General features: G+C 42.3%; 1 protein-coding gene across 7 annotated transcripts in view; it reads left to right on the top strand.

Moving 5' to 3' along the window:
- ST7 (suppression of tumorigenicity 7) overlaps nucleotides 1-21,557 on the top strand; it is a 125,365-nt gene that overhangs the window by 41,050 nt on the left and 62,758 nt on the right. Inside the window, exon 1 of one of the 7 annotated variants that reach the window (XM_082063633.1) lies at nucleotides 2,831-2,946. The exons of 5 other annotated variants lie outside the window; for them this stretch is intronic. In XM_082063633.1, coding sequence (XP_081919759.1) covers nucleotides 2,859-2,946 — 88 coding nt within the window. In that variant the 5' untranslated portion in view covers nucleotides 2,831-2,858. Of the gene's footprint in view, nucleotides 1-2,830; nucleotides 2,947-17,134; nucleotides 17,178-21,557 lie in introns of those variants that run through there. One more of the 7 variants, XM_082063637.1, reaches the window with a different exon arrangement.

Raw genomic sequence — 21,557 nt, 5'->3', positions numbered from 1 at the left:
GACTATCTCATTTGTTTCATTTTGTTTCTGGGAAAAAGGGGGCTTGTGTGGGGTCCCTCCAGTAACTGGAAAATCTGAAATTAAATTAGGTGGAATTCTAAATATGAGGCGAAAAATGTAAAATAATAGGATCATTTATTTGTTTCTTCCTAATATTTGTGCTGGAAAATCTTAACTGAGGCAGTCTGCTCTATAATAGCAGTGCAGACGCATGTCATTGAAAGCGAGCCAGTTCTGCTTCAACGGGAACAACAATTACCTACCTGGAAAATCTGGCCGCGGAGGAAGGCTGGGGGTTTATGTATAAATAATGTTGCTGGTGACAGTGTGGCTGTGCAGAGACCAGTCCGATCCAGAGATTATCGCATGACTGCAAAATAGAAAACAGTTGGTTTACAGTATATTTTGTGCAGAAATAATACTGTGTATTGAAAACCTGTCTCATTTGAATAAGAAGCAGCAGTGCTTCGTATTTTTTAGAATGTTATAACATGCAGCGCAGTGTAATGTCTCCTTGCTGCTAGGCTGGGACCTGTTTGGTGGCTTGGCTCTTCATGAAAAGTGGGGTAGCTCCTAATCACATTGTCCTGGCTGTCAAGCCTCTGTGCCCCCAAAGGGTTAATTGCTCCGGTTGCCAGGCTGTGGCAGCTCCCCATCTCCTCTGCCACAGTGCCTGTTCAAGGTCAGGCAGCATAAAAACAAAATTTGCTTTTAGATTTCTTTTGTTTGGGGAACCATTTTTCACGCATGGTTGTAAACATGCTTGCAGGTCTGGGGCAGTGGAGCGTGAGCGGAGGTGCCGAATGCTGTAGCTGCAGCTGTTCATACACCCTGGCCAGGTCTGAAAGCCCCCGCCTCTGTGTCTGTGGGGTCTGTCTCTGCAAAATGCGTATTAACAGGCTTGAGTTGTGTACTTGCCCTCTTGCAGAATGTGCGTACTGCATACTTGGAAAGTCAAAAGTATTAAGCCTTGTTCATTTTCATGGTTCTCTCTTGTTTTATGAGGTGCAATAATAAACGGCTTGCTTGTGGACATCGGGCTTTTGGCTAAAGTCACTGGGCTGTACCACCAGCAGCTGTGGCTACTTTTGTTTCCATGGTTCCCACAATTTAGAAGAGGGTGACAGGAGCTTCTGTAACAGCTACTGCCCCTTTCCAAGAGGGGTCTAGTGGTTTATTTGCCTTTAAAAGAGGTGTTAAACGCAACATGGCTAGTTGCCATAGATCCACACACAGGTTGTGACCGGTCCCTGCCTGCTCTGCCTGGCTGGGGCAGTGCAATGTCCTCGCCTTTGTTCAGACCCCATCTCCTGGACCCCAAACCCAAGGGGCCACCCTGGAGTTGCTGTTTGGGTTGGATGGACCGTCCCACTGTCCAGGGTGATGCCCCCGCACACCTGCCTGCACAGGGAGTCCTGGTGTAACCAACCTGGCCCGTGCTGCTGCTGAAGGAATGGTGGCTTTGCTTTCAAAGGTAGAAAATTGTATAAAAAACAATTAAATTAAAAGGTAATCGCTTCCCTTGCCTCCTGTCTTCATATTCCCAAGCTGTCAAAATGACAATGGTGCAACTAATTTTAGGATTTCTGTCCAGCTAGAGCAGCGTTGGGTCAACTAGACAGACCTGCATAGTGTTAAAATAAATTAATAAAATTCAGCATCATCCTTGAAAACACGACAGAAGCCATTTCTGCTGCTATCCAAAAAGCATGAGATTAGCAGATTTTATTTCTTCTTTTACTTCTGCTGTTGACACTTAGTATTTAGATTTTTATTTATCTTTTTTTCCAACGAAAAAAAACAAGAAAAATATTCAGAAGCAAATCCTGGTTTAGAATCTTTTATTCTGTCATTCAGTATCAACATATTTGAAATGTCAAAGCAACTCTCATTCAGCAATCCTGTTTTTTCTTTTTGTTTTTAACAGCAGTCAGAAGGGCAATAAAAGATAGTCTGAGGGTCATTATAGAAACACAGGCATCTGCTTATCGCCTCCTGGATGCAGGGAAAGACAAACAGCAGGCGATGGCAGCCTGTAAAGGGAGATAAGGCAGCAGGCGATGCGAGGAAAGAGCACGCAAAGCAAAAATCCCGTGAAGTATCCGTGGGAAGGGTTGTGCCGTGGCAGGGTAGTTACCATACGCTCATGCTCAGTATTTTCCATCAGTCACATGTCCTCTCGATAATCCCCATGGGAAATGTATGTGCTGGAGACCCTTCATCTTCGGTGCCTTTGTGCTGCTCCACTTGCAGCCATGCCGCGTGGGGCGGTGTCGGGGGCTGGATGCACGGGGAGGCAGCTCTCCGTGCGACCTCTCCAGCTGACCTGATGGATTTATCTGTAGGGAGTAAATAAAACTTGGTTTAGTGAAGCATCACGTTGAGAATGAAGCCTTTTTGAAGGTGAAAGGATGTTGCAGCCCTGCTCTGAAGCAGGGAAGCCATGGGGCTGTGAACAAGTGATGAGCCGGTCTCTGCGAGAAGGACAACCTCAGTTCAGGGAGAAGAGATAATCCCAATCCCAGGCAAAATGACTGGTGAACATCCCTCATCTGACTCATAATACTCGCAGCTGCAGGCCTACAGGAGAGAAAAAACAGGCACAAATTAAACAGAAGTGTGAGAGCAGCCACAGTCAGTGGGGCTCAGCAATGCTGGGGTGTTCAGTGTGATGTGGCTTCACTGAATCTCTGTATGATGGGAAGAAATGGGGCAGGGTGCAGTTCGGAGCCTGTAAAGCAAGCAAAGAGGAGCTCAGAGAGCCATTTCATGCATTTGAGAATGTGTACCGTGTCTGCTTCAGGTACCTGGACAGAGTAACTCAGTAGGAGGCTGCGGGGAGGGAATCACGCACACACATGTACACTGCTTGCCCCAATGCTGTTGAAAGGACCCAGATGCGTGCTGTCAAAGTCTGTCAGTACTGCTGTGTTTGTTCATGCCAAGGTATTTTAACCTAGTAGCAAGGCTTAACTGTGAGGGTTGTGTGGGAGGTGCTTTTCCAGCCTGGGCTGTTCAGGGATGTGCTCATGGTGGTCCCTGTCTGGTAGGTCAGCAGCTGCACTCTGCAAAACAGAGCAATTCTGGGCCAAAGGAGAGCTGACCAAAGGGCAGGAGAAATGCAGTACCAAAGGGCAAATGGAGATTTCTTCCGTCCCGAGGCTAACGCTGGAGGGCTGTTCTCTGCAGGGCGGCTGGGGGAATGCTGTGGAGAAGGGGAAACCCTGCCCACTTAGTGAGCCAGGGAAAGCTGCTGTGCTTGTCCCAGACTCACTGTACTGTCTTCTGCTCTGTCTGTTCAGAAAGTGCTTTTCTTCCTGGGCATTTTTTTTTCCTAAACCCTCTTCCAGAGAGACTGCAATAAATGGGAAAGGTTTCACCGAGATAATTGATTTTATGGCATCAGGAGAGTAGTGCTGTTAAACCCCTGCAAAACAGCTGCAGCCAACAACGGAGAAACAAGACACCTTAGCACCAGATATTAAGAGAATTTTCTGCTACCTTATAAGAGACAAATCTCTATGAAGTGGCTGGTCAAGTGCTACAGCGAAGCTGCAGTCCTCATGCTGTGTGCTTCATCTGAAGGGGGATGCCCAGGATGCAGCTCTGCACTGGCGCGGGATGATCCGATCAGCATGGGTGCTGCCACCCTGCGCCGGTGTGCCTGCCTCCTCCTTTCCGCTGCACTCATCCCTGCCTGAGGGAAGGCCAGCCAAAATTGGACCGCTGGTGCAGGTAGTCAGTTTTGAGCGTTTTGGCTCCCCAGGCTGGTTCTTGGGGTGATTAGATGACAGCAGGACAAGGGAGGGTGGGACACAGCCATTGAAACTCTGGTGGGATGGCATCCTTGGTGTGAGAGCAGGCTGCACTGAACCAGCAGATGACCAAAATGCTCCTTTTTTGAGCATAAATAGCCCACTGCCATCCCGAATTGTCAAACCCAGTAATAATAGTAAGTTCTCAGTAGTGATAAGTAATCGGATGGCAGCCACAATTTCACAATGATGTTACAGATTTCACAATGATGTTACCCTGGTTTCTCAGGCAACTGTACAGGCAACTATACATCGAAGAGATGTTATGGAAACATATCAGAAGCTGTAACTTCAAGTCAATGTATTTGGCTGCTGAGGTTCCTGCTGTTCCCCATAGAGTCAGGATTGTTGAACAAATTGCAGAACAAGGTCAAAGAGAGGCTTGGCTATGGCAGTGTCAAACGTTGGTGTAAACCTGGATTGTGACAGGGATTGAGATTGCAGGAGCTCTAATTAACTTGACAAATTCAGCGAAACTTCAAGTTATTTGGAGGGAAAATACAGTACCATCTTCTACTTTATGGTAGATTTTGAGGATTTACTGAGTGCTATTGCTGTTATTTTTTAAAAAATACAAACATGAGATAAGAGAGGATTCTGCAGTTTCTGTATACTCTTTGACTGTATTACTTGGTTAGATGCCTGAGATGGGTGTCTGCAGTGGCTTGACTGTATGTGTGCTCACCATGGCAGGGGCTCGAACCTCAGCCCTCCTTTTCAGACAGCTCCAATGGCAGATTGAATTCATTGTGTTGTGCTGTTTAAGAGCAGGCAGTTGTTGGGAAAGTTTAAGTGCACCTTGCCCTTTCTTCTTCCACAAAGAAAAAATGAACGGAGACATCTCATGGGCTAGACTTGACTCATGCATTTGACAGTCTTAGATGATTTGGCTCCTGCAGCCCCAGATCACCTTTCCTATCTCATTGGTTTAGACATTGAGAAGATCTGATGTAAAGTTACTGAATACAGTGCTAGTTGCTGATGTAGCTGTGTCCACACACAAGTTTATGGAACAGGGGAGAAATCTCAAGGTGCAGGCAGTGAATAGGGAAACCTTTTTTTTAAAGAGTCCAATTGCTTGATCCTTGCCATAGCTAAAAGCATAAGCTATAATTAGCGATTGGTTAAAGGTGACAACAGTTCTTTCAGATTTAAGACAAAAACCATAGATTAATTTAGGTCAAAGGAACCAGCCCCTTCCTCAAAGCAGGACTGACCTCCAAGTTAGATCCAGAGATGGAGACCATCTCGATCCATCCGCTTGTTTGCAAAATGACATAAGGTCAAAACCAGCTTCAACTTTGAGCAGTTAAATTTACACACCCACAAATAGGGATAAATCTTTAAGCCCAAGGACGGTTAAAGGTTATTAGAGTCCCTTTGGGCCATGTGACCCAGATAGGAAGTGCAATACATACAGGACTATGTCATATTATTTGAGCTGGAGTAGAAGCATCAGAGTTTCATGTTATTCAAGGGTATTTAATGGGTATGCCCAGCTAAAAGCCTATTTGCAGCATAAGTCTGGTTTTGTCTCATCTAGAATACCCTGCTTGATCTCTGATGTGCCAGGAAAGGGTCTGTAAAATGCAACCAAAAGAGCATTTGGGTTTCAGAAAGATAGAGTATTCCGGGTTTCAAGATCAACAGATATCTTCCATGTTTGGCAGAAATACTGATACAACATCACTGTTTAGACCCTTTCATATGAAGGTGACTATCTATAATGAGAGATTACAGAATTTGAGAAATGTCACTGTGACCCCTATTGTGAGGGATAGGACACTGAGGCTCTATAACAGGGAATTCAGCTGTAAAACTAGCGAGAAAAACACTTGCTACCCAGAATCTGGTGTAACTCAGTGGAAATTTGGCTGGCTTTGCTGTGTTTGATCAAGGTGAAGCTTATGCTGAGAGATCAACTTAAGATGCTCAGAAACTGTGAATACAAGTGGACTTATATTCTACCTAGACCAAGAAATGTGCCATTGCTTCCCAGCATTAGATGAAAAGTATTTTAGGAGTTTCAAGGGCTCTCCATGGATTTAATTTTGAACTGGTATCTTGAGGTACATCAAGTGTTTTGATCAGAACAAGGGAAGTAGAAAGGAAATTCTTGAGAGAGTCCAAGGCAGAGATACAAAATTAAAGTCTGATGATGTGTTTGACCTCTTTTGAGAAATCCAATGGCTGCAAAGGTCTTTCCTCAGTTCAGTGGAATGAAGGATGTTGAAGTGACCTTCGAAGGATGTCAGGTAGTGTTGCTGCCTAAAGCAGGAGCCCAGAGTGAAAATGGTATGAAGTTGGTGAGCTTTTCAGAGAAAGTATTTAGCTCTAGTGGGGACTGTCCACCTTTGTGTAGCCCTTACACAGCTTTTGTAAAGGTTTGACTGAACAGGAAAGAAGGATGGTTGGAGTGACCTCTGGAACAATGTGCCTTGGGCTCAGGTCTGTAGCCTAAGAAGCCATGAGGAGGTTCTGAAGATGCCAGTGGAAAGATGATCCATCTCCCTTGGCCTCTCATGTTTAACGTTCCACTCATTAGTCAAGTGATTTTGCAGTCTACAATGATGGCATGATTTGATATATGTCATCACTCCAACAAATGCCAACTTACATTTTACTGCAACGAATGAGTCTTGGAAAGCTGTTGTGAATTTGGATTTCCTGCTGTACTCACCTGAGTATAGAAGTACCTATCTTGTGGTGATTCAAGGGGTTTTAAGAGGATATGGTCTTGATATTGATGACTTGTGGCTGTGCAAGTGCAGCAAAAGGAAAATGTACCGAAGTACATATTTTTGAAGTTCCTGGATGGGAGTACAAAAAGCAGATCAGGTATTTTTCACTTTATGTGTTTGCTTGATTTTTTAAAAGTAGCAAGGTGTCATATGATGAGGACACCACTAGAAAGCAAATTCTGAGGGCAAGGGCATATATTACATTCCATGAAGCTCAAAAAAATGGCAGCTGACTCCACTTGTAAGATCTCTGCTACAAGAAAAGGAAAATCTGCTGTAAGAAGTTAGCATCCCAAGCAGGACATGAACTGCATTAATCACTGGCTTACTGATAGTTAACGTGAGTCACACTGACTCTGACCTGACAAAGAAAATACTTCTGGTCACAAATATATATAAAAAAAGAAATATAGAAAGAAAAAAAAAGCATCGTAATTAGCAATATTGAAAGATGCTAAAAAGGTATATTTAACATTCAAGAAAAGAGCTAAATGTGGAAAATACTAGGACCACTAACATTTTTTCCTGTCAGCTGCGTTCATTACTGGCACTAGCAGGGTATCCAAGACTGTCACAGTGGCTGTAAATTGTACCACTGTATTTGCATAGAGGTAATAACCAGTCACTCGAACCATCTCTCTGCTGATAAAATACTCCTAGGCTTTGATTTAGATGATCAAAGAAAATACAGTAGATCAGAAAGGTCAAATTAGCTCATAAAGAAATGTGTCTAGTTGCATGTGAAGATCCTGTGCTGTGCTTTTGTCATCCATGAGCCCAAACAGTCCAACTAAAAAGCCCTGGAAATTTTATGGGCAGTGAGTGGAGGCAAAGGTCTGCTAGAGGGTTAACTAAGCTGGGGGAAGTGTTCCTGTAACTCAGAAATGTCTATCAGCCTGGTTATTCTCTGTGCCCTCTGCTGCTTGCGTGGTCCATGGTGATAACTCCAGATAAGCTGTTATTATTATGTACAGAGCGAAGAGGTTGATAATCAGGCAGCCTGTGCAGATAGATGGAGGAAAGCTCTGAACGGTGGAAAAGAGCAGCCAGATAAAAAGCAGCAAGATATGAGCTGTAAGCATTGCATTCAAGAGTGGAAGTTCCTCCAAAAAAAACACCCAAGTGTGAGAAGCCTACTAGAGGTTGTATGGGAAGATATGGTGTCCTTTGTCACAGGGCAGAAGAGAGGCTCTCTGGCAGGACAAGTGGGAGCAGATTCCTCTATGACTGCTGACCTGCTCATGATGTCTTTCTGAGGCTTCAGCTGGATTGTTATGATAGCACAGAAGATGGCACTGGGCTGAACGATTTCTCAAGTGTATTAAATAAGACATAGTGCATCCTCTTTTATCATTTACGTATGCTATAATGGGACTACTGGGTGTTGGCCCAACACACAGGGCTATGATGAACAAGAGCTTAAGTTGCCTACCCAGGATAAAGTGCTGCTGGTCTTTCACAGCAGAGTGGGGTCCCACAAAGATCAGGCATTCAAAGGCCTTTACATGGGACCTTTTCTAGAATTATCTTCATAGGTATAAATACTTTCACAGCTGGGGTTCTTGGTATGCTGGGATACACCTCTACACCATGGAAGGTGGCATTGCTCTGGGAATTGTGCGTCATGGCCTGCAGCGATGGTCAGGGTGCAGAGACAGACATGAGATTGGTCGCTGTGGGGCATTGTGCGTGTCCTAGTGACTGAGAGTCTCTGCAAATCTTGGCTGCATGTCAGAGGGGAATGAAGCTGTAGATTTAAAACCAGTGTCCTGTACTGCAGGAGTTCGGTGAATTATGTGCCTGGCATTTAGTTGGGTTATGTCTTGTTTGTGTGACCATAGTGACAATCAATTCTTCCATGAAATAAAGTATGGATAAATACTCAGAATTATGCAAAAGGACAAAAAGAGAAGGCTCATGCTTTGACTTGCCATCCTTAATAGTATCCCCTTAAACACAGAGGCTTCCCTGAGGGCACAAAGCGATGTGAATCTCTAATCTGGAATGTCAGTGCAGCCCCTGTCACTGTGGAGCGAGACGCTGCAGGCAGCAGCTGCTGCCTGCAGTCTGGCAGTAAATACACGGCGTCTGCATTTTCAGTTATTCTCCTTTCATTCACTGATTTGTATGTACTCCAAATCTGGTTTGGTTTACACTAGGAAGAAAGAGAAGTCTTTATGTCATTGAACAATCCAACTATGGATGAAGGAGTTAAAATATACTCCCAGTTTTTATTTATGGATGTAGTATGTGTGTATATACACTTTTTTTTTTTTTAACTTTGACAGCTGTTGTGCGTTAAAACTGTAACTACCTTGTTTTTACTAGGATTGTAAAACAGACTAGTTGACCAAAGTCAAAGCAGTTTTTTTCTAGTGAGGGAAGAGCCTGAAGCTGTCTCCCCGTAGACCATATCATTGCTGATGTGAAGCTCTGGTCTTACTGCTTCTCTCCAGGGAGTTCAGTACCATGGCAGATAGTAACTCTTGTTGTTCCTGTGTGTGTGGAGCCCAAAAGTTTACATATACCTGGAAATCGGACTTCCCTCTCATCTCTAGAGGCATTGCAGATGTACTAACAGAAGAGGGTAGCTGTTAGTCTTGTTTTTATTTCAGAAGTTCAGTCGAGAAATACCTTTCAAAGATGCACAACTACTAAATCGTAAACTTGAATCATAGTTGTTGGGCTGTGCTTCTGCTTTCTAGCATCCAGACTCACAGAACTGGTCTGATTAAATAATTTTGAAGAATAAAATGAGGATGGCCTGTCAAATAATAGCAAAAGTTATTGGTGGATATAGTCAGAATGAAATCTAATCAAAATAAACTTGTGTACAGAAATCTGAGACATTAAACTATAATATAATTAATAAACCAGATAATCATGATGACAAGAAATATTTTGGAACTTTAAAAAACACCTTGTTTTCCAACACTTCATTTGCTTTCACTCTTTGCCAGAAGAATGGAGGACTAACTATGAGCAAAAATAGAGGTAACTTCTTTTTTTCTTTATAATGTTGCTTTTTCCAGGGCCTTGTACATGGGTCCAAGACAAAACACAGCCTTCAGGGACCCACGTTTTAATCGATTGCTTCTGTTCAAGTGCCTGGACACATTCCTGTGTAACCTCATCTGGGTGTTCCTGCTCTGGCAGGGGGATTGTTGTCTTATGGTACATAGTTATCTTATGGTACAAGTCACTGCAGTCGAGTATTGGCCATTTGCAGCTGGTCACCTTTTCTTTGGGAACAGCTGTCAAGGTGTTTTTTAACAATGAGAGGCTTGTCCTAAATAAGTGTTGAAAACCTTTGTGCTGGGTTCTTAAGGCCTTAGGCTGATTGATGAGATCAGTCTTTTCTGTGATTACTATTCTTGGAAATAGTACATGATCTCTTACATGGTTTGTCTGTGTGTGTCCTTAGGTTTAAATAAAAGTGTGATTTCTTTTTTAACAAGATTAATTAAGATAGCACCAAAAAAACTTACACAGATTCTCAATTAGGGCTAGATTGAGTTAACAAGGTGTAGGTTTAATGTTAATTGAAATAAACTGTCTTAGCAGAAATAAGAATGTCCATGAATGATACTGCGTGAAAATGTGGGTGCAGGCAGGTCAAAGTAGTTTAAACTAATACTCATGTAAAAATGTCGTCACGGCTTATTGTTTTTGTTTTTAATGTGTTTCAGAACACTTCCTGTAGTTTTCAGAAACTCAAAATGAAATATCACTTTGTTTGCTGTGCTCTCAGGTTTCTTAACAAGCATGAATGACCTTTGATAAAGGGTTTGAAGTTCACATCTGCCAAAGATGAACTACAGTTTCTAAGCATGACAAATGACTAACTTTGTTTTCTTTGATCTTGCTGCCGTGTGGTCGGCCCTTTGGTGATGTTTCCGCAAAAGCTAATGATATATTAGGAGGATGCCAAGAAAATGGATACTAGGTCGTGTTAATTGCCAACCCATAGATATGGCCGTGCTTCCCTGAAGTGCTTGTGGGCAAGCCCTAGAGACATATCTGTGGCAGAGGATCAACAACTCCAAGAGCAAGAGGGGAGAAAGGCCTTCTTAAATTTGTGAGGGTGTTATCTGTAATAGTTCAGCACTTAAGCCATTGTCCAAGGTGGTGTAAACTTCAGTCTTTACACCAAACAGCCTATTGTTTATGTTCTGTTTTGGAGCTAAATACTAAACTTGAGCTGGTTTTAAAACTTTTGAGATTCTGACAAAAAACAGGAATCGAGCACAGAATATAGTTGCAAGGTGTTGCAAAATCAAATATGAGCTGCACGGCTGATCTGTGGAGACTGAAAGAAGCTGAAGAACAGTTGAAAATCTGAAGGAGGAGGTCAGATCATCTTCATCCTTGAGCAACAAGAAAATTGAGGAGGTGTGGTGAGCTAGAAGAGAGGAGGAAGTCTGCTACATGGAAGATTCTGGAACAGTATATTCACAAATCGTAGGGAATTTGGAAAGTGTGAGAGATAACATCTCATGCCAAATAACTACCCAGAGTATATATGTGTAAGAGAGGGGGCAAGATGGGATAAGCGGTAGGAGAGGCCGATGTGAACAGGTTTGATGATGGAATGCTTAATCCTGTCCACCTTCCTTAAAGAAGACCTGCTGCCAGTCAGATGAAGAAATCAAGAGAAATCCTTAAGATGTAAAATGGAAATGGTGTAAAATGCTGGAAATTCTATTGCAGTGATTTTAGTCAACAAGGCCATTTTAGAAATCAAAAGCAAGACATGAGTGTCCCTTTACTCCAATATCTAGATGAGAAGGTAGATGGTGGATAATTTGCCATACTAAATGTTATCGCACAGTCACTGACTGTTGTGTGAACAGGAGTTTATCACGTCCATGGAGCCAGTCTCCTGCTCCTGCTTGGGTGGGAAAACAGTGTCTACAGGACGGGGCTGGCAAAGCTGCAGTGACCAAGGTGATCCAGGGTTGTGGGGGTTAATACAAGCCCTACTTTACTTCCAAATCTTTTCAGAGTTTGGAGTGGAGACAGGCTCCTTTTTCCTTCCCTCACATTCTGGTGGCTGCTTTTGTGATTCCTCTGGGTCTGTCAATCCCGACTGTACCCTGTTTTACTGAAAGCACCAATTAAGTAGCCGAGCATTTGCTCTTCCTCCCAGATGGTTCCCTCTTCAATACGGGAAGCAATCTGTGCTGTAACAAAACGGGCAGGAGCCCAAGCTGTAATCTTGTACGCAGATCGGTGCAGCCTGTCATTTGAAGCTGAATTAATAGTGGGATGTGAGTTAACGGTGTAGTTAGCAGGAAAGAGCAGAACTGGGGCAGGGTGGGAGTGGGGGAGAGGAGAAACTGCCTGATGCTGTTTTGTTTGAGCCTGGCTTGCTCCTAATCCTTCCAGCCATTCACCCTTGATGGTAGCAATAAGCCTGGGTACCAGCTGTGCCTTCCCATGGGCTGTAGTGTTATTTTCAGCTCCTGTGAAAATGAGGCATTTCCATTTAATTTGCATCTTTTTTCCCCTTCTCTTTCTCTAATGAACAAGTGAGTACAGCAAATGCATTTATGCCCTCCTTAGTGATGCCTCCCCTCCTTTCAGCTGCATCTACAGTAAGATCCCTTTCAAACCATTGCTTGCTTTAGATCTAGCACCTTATAGTTCATAGAAAATAACTGAAAGTCTCTGCTTATTGATGAGATCTCCTGCAGCTTCCAGCTGCTCCACAGGCACTTTTGTTCAGAACTTGGATTTCCGAGCATAGGCCTATTCACACATTCAGCATCACCAATATATCCCCATGGAGATTTTCCTGCAAGGATAGTTTTCCCTTTACTCTGAAAAATCTTATATTTTCAGGATATGTGTTGGGAACATACTGGAAGACCTACCTTGATTTTCCTTCCTATTTTTCAGAACTCTAAAGATGGCAGTGGAGAAAATCACTGAGCATGCCACAGTTTCATGTGCAGTATGATCATGTCCAACAGTCAGTGTTTCAGGTTCTCCCTGGAAGAACAGTCTTTGCAGTCCGCAGCTGTAATAAGCACAATGCTTTCCTTTCTTTTACAGCCCATACAGCATGCCAAATAGGTTGCCTGAGCATAAAAGGGTCCGCTGAATTAATTCAGTAAAGCTAAAAAAGGCCATTTCTCAGTCTGTGGTGGACAGACCAGGTTCAGAGAGCTTGGTCTGCTATAGAGAGAGCTTGGCTAGGTCTCTGGCATGAACAAGTCAAAGTGTATAGGTAGCCAAAAGATACGTATGTATTTCAATTAACAGGTAGGCATTGAGTATTTTGAAAATGGATATGAATCTGTTCTGGAGCTAAAAGACTAGGTAGCATGACCTGTAAGCTTGTTTTGTTGCTGCATTGTCCTTCTCCAGCAGCAGGATGCTCTGGGATATGGACCCGACTACATAGAGTCTTAAGTGTTATCCTTAAGCATCTTCTGTCATTTGCCCTAACCACGTCTTTCTTAAGGCTTGAGCAGTGTGTTTACAAGATTATTCTTTCAGGTGAGAATCTTCAATATCTGCCTGTATACAGAAGGAATACTACATCTTTAATCTTTGTGAATGATTTAAGATGTGCTCCTAAATGTACACACTGTATATGTTTGTACTTTTATATAGGTGCTTTTTAATAGCAATACTAACCCATTTTTATTGGGTGATGCAGCTGAAGAATGCAAGACATGAAGGGGTTGTTTGGGGCTGAGGTCAGTTGCCTAAATGAGGCATCCAGAGCCATTTCAGATGCACCAGGCCTCACTTCACCTGGCCTCCAGCTGTTGGTCCCTGGGGGTGTTCCATCTGTGCCTTGTGTCAGTGTATCAGCTACCCTGCGCATCTCAAACAGCTTTGGATGCACATGCTTAGACAACCACATCAAGCTCTTTTTGTCATCAGGGGTTGTCGTTTACAAAATCCTAAAGAGATCTGGCTGTGTTAAGTAATATGGGAATCTCAGATTCCTGAATAACTGCAGGGTTGGGTTGGGTTTGGTTTGGTTTGGTTTGGGGGGGTGGTGATGGTGTTTTGTTTTGAGCAGCAGAGAGTAAAAGTCACGATGATTATGATGATGATGATAAACTTGGACTCTGGCAAGGCACACGTGTCAACTGTTGCTGTGATTAACACCGGCTGCTCAGCGGCACGGTCTCGGGGATCAAGGGAACATGCTGTACTTGAACTATCTGGCTTAGAAATGCCCTCCACTTGCCATTTGCTAGCAGGGACAGACAGAAGACAAACATTTCTTTCCCTAAATATGGGACTTGTTATAGCTGAGTTGCTTGGCAATCCACTTGTCTGTAAAATAAGCAGACTATTAAGCAATGCTACTGGTTTCCTTCCTTCTATGGCTTTGTGGGATATTTTGTGATCTTTGGACCGCTCCAGCCTTTGCAGCCCTGCTCAGCTGCAGTGGGAGATGGGCACTGTGGCCATGCTCTGTCTGTGAGGACAGTCACTGCATTTTCAGGTGTCCCTCCCGTTGTTTTTTTCTGTATGACACTGCATTTCTATTCCTACCACTTCCCTTTCTCCTTTTAAGTTTATTGGCAACATCTGTTGCTGCTGCCTGTAATTATACTCAGCACTGGGAGAAGGGGAGACACTGGGCGCAGCAGCTGCCTGTGCTTTCCCTGTAGGCATTCAAAGTCATGTATTAATGTACTGACACTTCTAGATTCCTTCATCATTTATCTCCCCCTTATCCAAACCAAATTCTTCCATCTCAACCCTGTACGGACTAAGCCATAACTCTACCTCCTCCCTCGGTGGGGAAAAACAACCAACAACTGTTAGGAAAAAACATCAGTTTCCATATCAGACTATTTCTATAGCATATACATAGAAATATGTATTATTTATATTCAATTATATTATTTATTTACTTGGCTATACTGTGATTGAAGTAGTGTCATCTCCATGCAAAACCTCGACAACTCCCTGAAAGATGCAAGTGTATTTTTGATCCCAGGTGATCCCAAGTGATCACTTCCTGTGATCAAAATAATAATGGTAATTATTAATAGCCATTGATATACATTGCTATTAACAATAGTTCTGAATAATACTACTAAATACAAATAAAAGATTCCAGATAACGTGCAAGGTTTGCCTCAGAGCCATTTGAAGAAAGCTCTTTTGAAAATCTGGGTTGATGTTTGTATAAATTACTTTAGGTTCTGCTATACTTTATCTTGATAGGCCTTTTTCCAACTGTTCAATATAGTAAGTGACCAGAGCATATAATTTAAGCAGTAGCCACAAGAAAAAGCATTGGAATAGAATAGAATAGAATAGAACAATTCCTATATGTAGCTAACTGTAGGACAAAGAACAACAGTCTCATTTGGTGCCAATTCACAGTATATTCTTGTACATTTGACATTTAGAGTTGAAAACTTGCTTTGATCTTATTCTTTTCATATCATGTCATTTGACTTTCCCAGCCAATGAGCCCTGAAATGTAATTACAGTCACCACAGGAAGTACTAAATGAAAGAGCATTCAAATCTGGAAATTAGTAGAACTGTGGTTAGCTAATGACTGCAATGCACTTGGTAAGCAAGACATAGAAATTTGAGTGGGGCAACATCTTGAATCTCTCTCGTAGTAGAGGGAAAAACCCTCAGTTCATCATTCTTTGGCACTCAGCCTGCTGATGAGTATGCACAGAAATCCAGGCCAACCATAGGCTGGTGTTCTGGTCCAGCGGTGTGTGGGTATGGGCTGCTCTGGTTGCACTTTGGGCCAAAAAGCTAAAGTCTTGAAGATATAGGTCGGGGGGAAGGGAGACTCGGAACAGCAAAGCGTCTCGACAGGTATTAAGCCAGCTCCGTGAAACCAGCACTTAGACAGTAATTAACTCTATTTAATACAAAATCCATACAATTCGCACACACGCGCATATTGTATAATATATATTGCATACTTGAAAATTACTTACGAAATTAGTGTAATTTCTAGTTGCTTCAATGTATTGTTCTCTAATACCTGAAACAAATTTCCTGTCAGAAAAGAGGTTAAATATAGGCATGCTCACTGCCTACATACATAAAATGCATAGAGGGAGTCCTATATTAAACAGGATTATAGATATCACTTTTCAAAGAAACACGACTTTAATGAAATCTGTCAGATGCCAATTGTACAAACATGCTTTGATGTCTTTAAAATGATAGATCTTTATTTTTCCAGAGGAGAAAAGCATATTCAGAACATAAATTTTAATTATGCCTGAGCAGACTGAAAATTTTTAACATTTCAAATAAATATGGATGTGACATTTTATCTGAGTTTTTTAATGATTTTGGATACAGGCCTCATTAGATTCAGCTGCTGCTTACAGCATTCAATATACAGCAATATATTAAGCTCCAAAAAAGCTGAAGATAGGAATCTAATATAAAAGTGGAGGGACAAACTGAGTCAGAAGGGGTTGGTTGCTTGATAAATGGAGCTAAGCTTTTCCTGGGAAGGGCACATCTATATTGTGCAGTGGAGAGACCTTCAAGGGAGCTAGTGGAGTAATACCAAAGGAATATTGTTCTTCAACACTGTACTGCATGAAATTAATCTGTTAAGCTGTTTGATAGGGTTTTGCTGCTGTCTTGGGTGAAAACGAGCACCTTCGCATGGTATTGTCCTGCGGCCCCACACGGGGTTTCTGCAGCAGCACTCAGTTGTTCAGGGCGCTTTGTAACACACCTTGCTGCGGGGTTTTGATGTTCTGTCCATCTTCTACAGTGCCAGCCTTGTTCAGGTCCATGCTACGTTTATGTTGATGGATTTTGTTGCTGTTGTTAGAGAGACTGTGTGATGATAGTTGGATTTTGGTTTTTCCTTTTCTACCAGTAAATGATCTACCATGAACGAACCCCCCGTGTGCTAAACCATCTCTCAGTGATATTTTTTAAATCACATTTTATTGGGCACTTTATCTAAGACCTTCCAAAGCATCCTACTGAACATGTGCTCTGTTCATCACATTAGAAAATTTTTCAAGTGCCTTAATTTAAACCTCTAAAATTATAAGGTATCTTCAAAAATGTTGATCTATGTTCACTTCTTACTCTCCTTCTGAGAAACATTTTATCATCAATATGTGCTGATAATTTGCCTATTTAACTAGTTGGTTTTCATCTAATCTGTATAAATTCAGATTACCACACAGTTATAAATGGAAAATATTGGAAAAATCTACATTTTATTGTTTCTTCCGCAGCAAAAAAAAAAAATCTGCTTGTATCAGTACACTGAGTGAAGAATCAGACCTCTCAAATTCTCATACTTGATCTTAATCAAACATTTTATATTTGTGGCTGCTGTTATTGCTCATACTTGTAGTTCACTCAAAATCAATATACTTCTCAGTAGTATACTGACAGAGTCATTATTTTTAACTAAAAGAGATATAACCTTCAAGTATGTTTAGTTAAGGCTAAGTAAGTCTCCAGATTACTTCTCTGTATTTCTCAGAACCCCTCTACAAAACACGTGGAAAACCAGGCCATTCTTAACAGGAGGAGATTTCCATAAAAGAAAACAGGCTTTACTAAACCCAGAAACTCTGATCAGCCTGGAGAAGCATCACTGTATTTCTCAAGCGTCTCTTCCGAAGACGGTGAGCGAGTGTTTGTGCTCTAGTCACCCAGGTGTTTCTCCAGGAAGATGCAAGAAGACATGAAATTAAGTCCTGAAGCTGAAAAGCAGTCTGGGGAAGTAAAATATATGCTTCCAATTTATTTGTAGTGCTGACATCCCACGCAGAGATTGGCAGGAAGATTCTGGCTTGCAGTAAGGAGGAGATTGGAGGAAAATACTGGGAGATAAACCTAACAGGAGTGGTTACAGTGCTTTAGTTGCAGGTCTCATAAAATAGATTGTCTTTCTAAGTTTTCTTGCAAAGGAATCTTGATATATTGCTTTCTAGCCTGTACTACATAAAACAATTGTTAAATACATAAACAAACACATCTCAAGCTCTCTGTACGATAAATAAAGGCATCTCTCTCCTGCATGCCCATTAAAGATCACATGTCAGAGGACCATTTTTCCTAGCTTCTTTGCTCGGGTAAAAGATGTCTAAGGGATCTTAGAAGCCTGACTGTAAACTGAGGCAGACTGTGTCTCTCAAGGACTCTTTGTGCCTAGTTATAACTAAGGTGAAGAGGGGCATTTCCATGGGAGCTTCATCACAGTGCTGTGAAGCTTCTGGGCGGCACTGCCCTCCCCTAGAGATCCCTGTGGGATGCTGCATTTAGACCTATAGGTCTATACAGCACCAGGAAAGTGGGAGATTCCTGCCTTTTTGGCATAATTGGGAAGGCTTGAACCAATCTTAACACACACCTTTCGCTTCATATTCTGTATTGTTCTCAGAGAAAAGCAAATCAACAAGGCTTTAGGTAGTACCAGGTATGAGGCTTCAGGGTATGTAGCACAGGAGGGAGCTTTCTGTTAGTTGTTGTGAATCACATGTAGATTCTCACGAGCCTACAAACGTGGTAATCAATATGTGGTGCTTTCCTAATATGTTACACAGAAGGTACACAAGTGACTGTTCTTTTCTTACCAAGTGTCCTCAGCCAGCAGCAAATGTCAGAGTTGAAGAGGATGAAGGTTTCATCCCCTGAGGATACGAAGTGGGGAGCTGAGCAGCCCTCCTCTCACTAGAGCAGTACTGTAGGCAGTCAATATCAAGAGAACCTTGTCCTCACTAGGTTGGACAATGTCAAGAAGGTAGATGATGAAAATGGAAGGCAAAGTGAAAATGACCATCAAAGCTGTAAACAAAAAGCCAAACCAATCCCAAAACACACCCACACAAACCAAGAAGGAACTTGCCCCCGTCCCATTTTGTCTCTGTCATTTCCACCACTGAGGCATACACACGTTTACATTCACACATCAGTGGTATAGTAAAAATGTATATTAAAATTGCATAATAATTGTGTAGAAAAAAAGTGTACCCAAAAGGGAGCAGAAGAATGGTCTTCCTGTGGTGACATGAGGAGACTTTCTTTAAACAAGGAGCTCTCATATCTCAGTAAGGTTCTTTGGAAAAGTCCCAGTATCTGCAACAAGAAAGATATCCAGAAAAGGCAGCAGTACAGTACAAATTATTATTCTTTAACAACTATTTCATGAGTAAAAGATTCTTGTGAAGCAGAGTGTATTAACACCAAATGAAATAAATGTGGCAGGTGTACAAAATAATGAAATCAGCTCAGAAACAGATGGTTTTAACTATCAGGTTTATCTTCCTGGGTGCTCTAAGATCGTTATTGCCAGGAAACAGGGCCCAGATGATGCTTCCTTCTGTTGTATGTATATGACTGTTAATCATAACCAATGTGCAAAGGAAAAGGTGTCACCCAAGAATGGTGTGTTCAGCCACAACCACTGAATTATCCCCCTGCATAGCTTGCTGCTATAACGATGACAGCCATCTGGAGACAAAAATCAGCAAAATGGTTTTACCTGGATGAGATTTTCATGGAGTTGTTAATCCTACCAGGGAAATGGCAGAGGCATCAGATGGCTCGAGTGAAATCCTTGTCCTGCTGCCTTCAGCAGCAAAACCTTCTCTGGCTTCAAAGTGGGTAGATGGATTTCCCCCCATGATTCCCTTCTGAGATCAACCACTGCCTCAGTGTTTACAAGTGCTTCTCTGTATCTAAGTTTCCCCTTTTGAAATGTGAATTTGCTGCACAATCTCTTTAGCAATGCAGTTTGAGGTCTGTGATGGAAAGGACAGTGAAGTGCTTAATAAATTTATTAGAAGGCATAATCTCCTCATATGAATTGTCACAGCTGGAAAAAACAAATAAGATTCCAGGCATGCAAACTTTCCTGAAGCAGAAGTCATGTCGCTTATTTGTGCTCCTTTTTCCTTGAGTTATGGAGGCTTTTTTTTGGACATCCAGTTTTGGTATCTTCCGTGTTGCGGTAGTAGAGCTTTTATGGTTGTGATGGCCTGAAGACAGAAATGAAGTCTGGGAGAATTAGTAATCTCATGTAAGGATGGTGGAAAATAAAGTAAGAGACCTGAACTTAATTGGAAAAAGCCGTTTGGAAGAGATTACAATCACATCACTAATTCTTTACCAAATGTCATTCAGTCCAGTCAGATACTGAGATCTGTTTAGATTTTTCCTGGATTTGCCCTTTTTACTTTTGCAGGATGAGGAAGAGTCTTAATTTCTATTTGCTAGGTGCTTTGAGCATTGAGATAAGAGATACAAGAATAAAAGATGATGTTTATTAACATTTTATAAAATCCTAATCAAAATTATTACTATCCTTATTTGTTACAGGCTTTCACAATGTTGCAACTTATAAATTAAAAATAATATCTATGTCAAAATAGCTAATAGGAGTCTAGTTTGTTGGAAGATTTTTTCATTTATTGTTGTATGAAAGGCCAAAATAGAGGAAGTACCTTGGTGAAAAAATTCATCCAGAAGAGGTTACAGGCAAACAGATTGGGAAAAGAATTAGCATCAGTAAGACAGGGTATCTTCTTCATTTAATGTCAGGAGTTCTCAAAACAATCTTTTTCTGGTCAGAGGGAGAAAAAAAAAAAGCCTGTCCAGAACTTATTTCAGATTAACAATGTACCTTTACCTTGAAACAAGCCAGTAAATTATTCCATTTCTTGTGGTTCAGAAAAAGAGGGGGAAAATGCTGCCTCAGGTCATGAGCCTAAAAATCATTGAGCAACTGCAGTTGGTAACCTGCATGTAGCACTAGGTGTAGAGTTGTCCTGAAGGTTTCGCTACTGGAGCAAACACCAAAATGAAATAAAACAAGCAAAATCTAATGAAACCCCTCATCTTAAGTAATAGTATGGGTAAATGCTTGGTGCTATGCGCAAAGGCTTAGCTGCTGAGCTGCCGGTACTGCTCACTGGAATTGGAAAGCTAAATCTGCCGACTGGAAATCCACTCCTTGGAGTCCATTTTAAGCATAAGTTAGCTGGGAAACTGCCCGGAGAGCCTGTGGCTCAGCATCACATAAAAGTGAGAAACGGGGGAAGAAAAGTTGGTTGAAGAAGAAAAAAAATACAATAAGTGAATTTTGTTTTTTCTAATATATATTCTAGCATGTACTCTTTTCTGACATCAGAAGGTGGATTATAATAAATCCTACTGTTCTGCTCTTTGAATCATGAGTCAGAAATGAAGTTACATAAGGTGTAGCACGTGTGATTGTTGACATGAACTCTTGCTGTGCCATTGTGTTTGCTCGGAGCAGTGAATGCTGATACCTGCAGCTCTGGCACAGAGCACCTCTGTCCCCGGCATCCCCCCCAGTGAAAGGCACTGTGCCCGGGGCAAGATACGGCAAAGCCTATGATAAGGAAGCAGAGTTAGATCTTGAGCCCTTCAGCACTGAGCTGGTTTTAACCTCTTAGTTCTTTTTCATGGCTCTCCAGCTCCCTGGTAGTGCATGGGAGGAGCTGAGTCTGTCACGATGGGATAGGAAGTGGCAGTACCTGTAGGAATTTAACACACATTTGGAAAATATAAGAAGAGTAGGCAAAAATAAGGCACGTGCCTTTTAAAGCATGTGGAGACATGCGAAGGTGAACAGAAGGTAAATGCGTATTTCTGCATCTGTGGGGCTTGGGGGCCATGGCACCATAGCCCATTGCTACGAGGGAAGGTCCCCCACACTGCCTCTCCTGCTGGCTGCGCCGCCTGGGCATCATTGCTCCCATTAAATGACCTTGTGCAGGGACAGCCTGCATTGTCCCTCGCCTGGGCTTGGCATATAGCACTGGGCACCTTTCTCAGTTACTGATTTCAGCTTCTTGGGGCTCCCTTTCAAAGCGGGGTTCAGTCATACAGAGGCAATGCTGCCCCAAAGTGAAAGGGACAGCTGCTGCGGCCTCCTCAGGTTATCCTCATGGACGGGCAGCCCCCACAAGCCCCTGCGCCTTCACCCCACCAGGCGGTACAGAAATCTATTGCGGACTTCATTATTGCCATAGAGCCGT

Source organism: Streptopelia decaocto (genome assembly GCF_964273445.1).
Source record: "Streptopelia decaocto genome assembly, chromosome: 1".
In the NCBI taxonomy this organism is placed as follows: Eukaryota; Metazoa; Chordata; class Aves; order Columbiformes; family Columbidae; genus Streptopelia; species Streptopelia decaocto.
The sequence above is the reverse complement of the archived record's forward strand: the minus strand, read 5'-3'. Positions and strand labels throughout refer to the sequence as shown.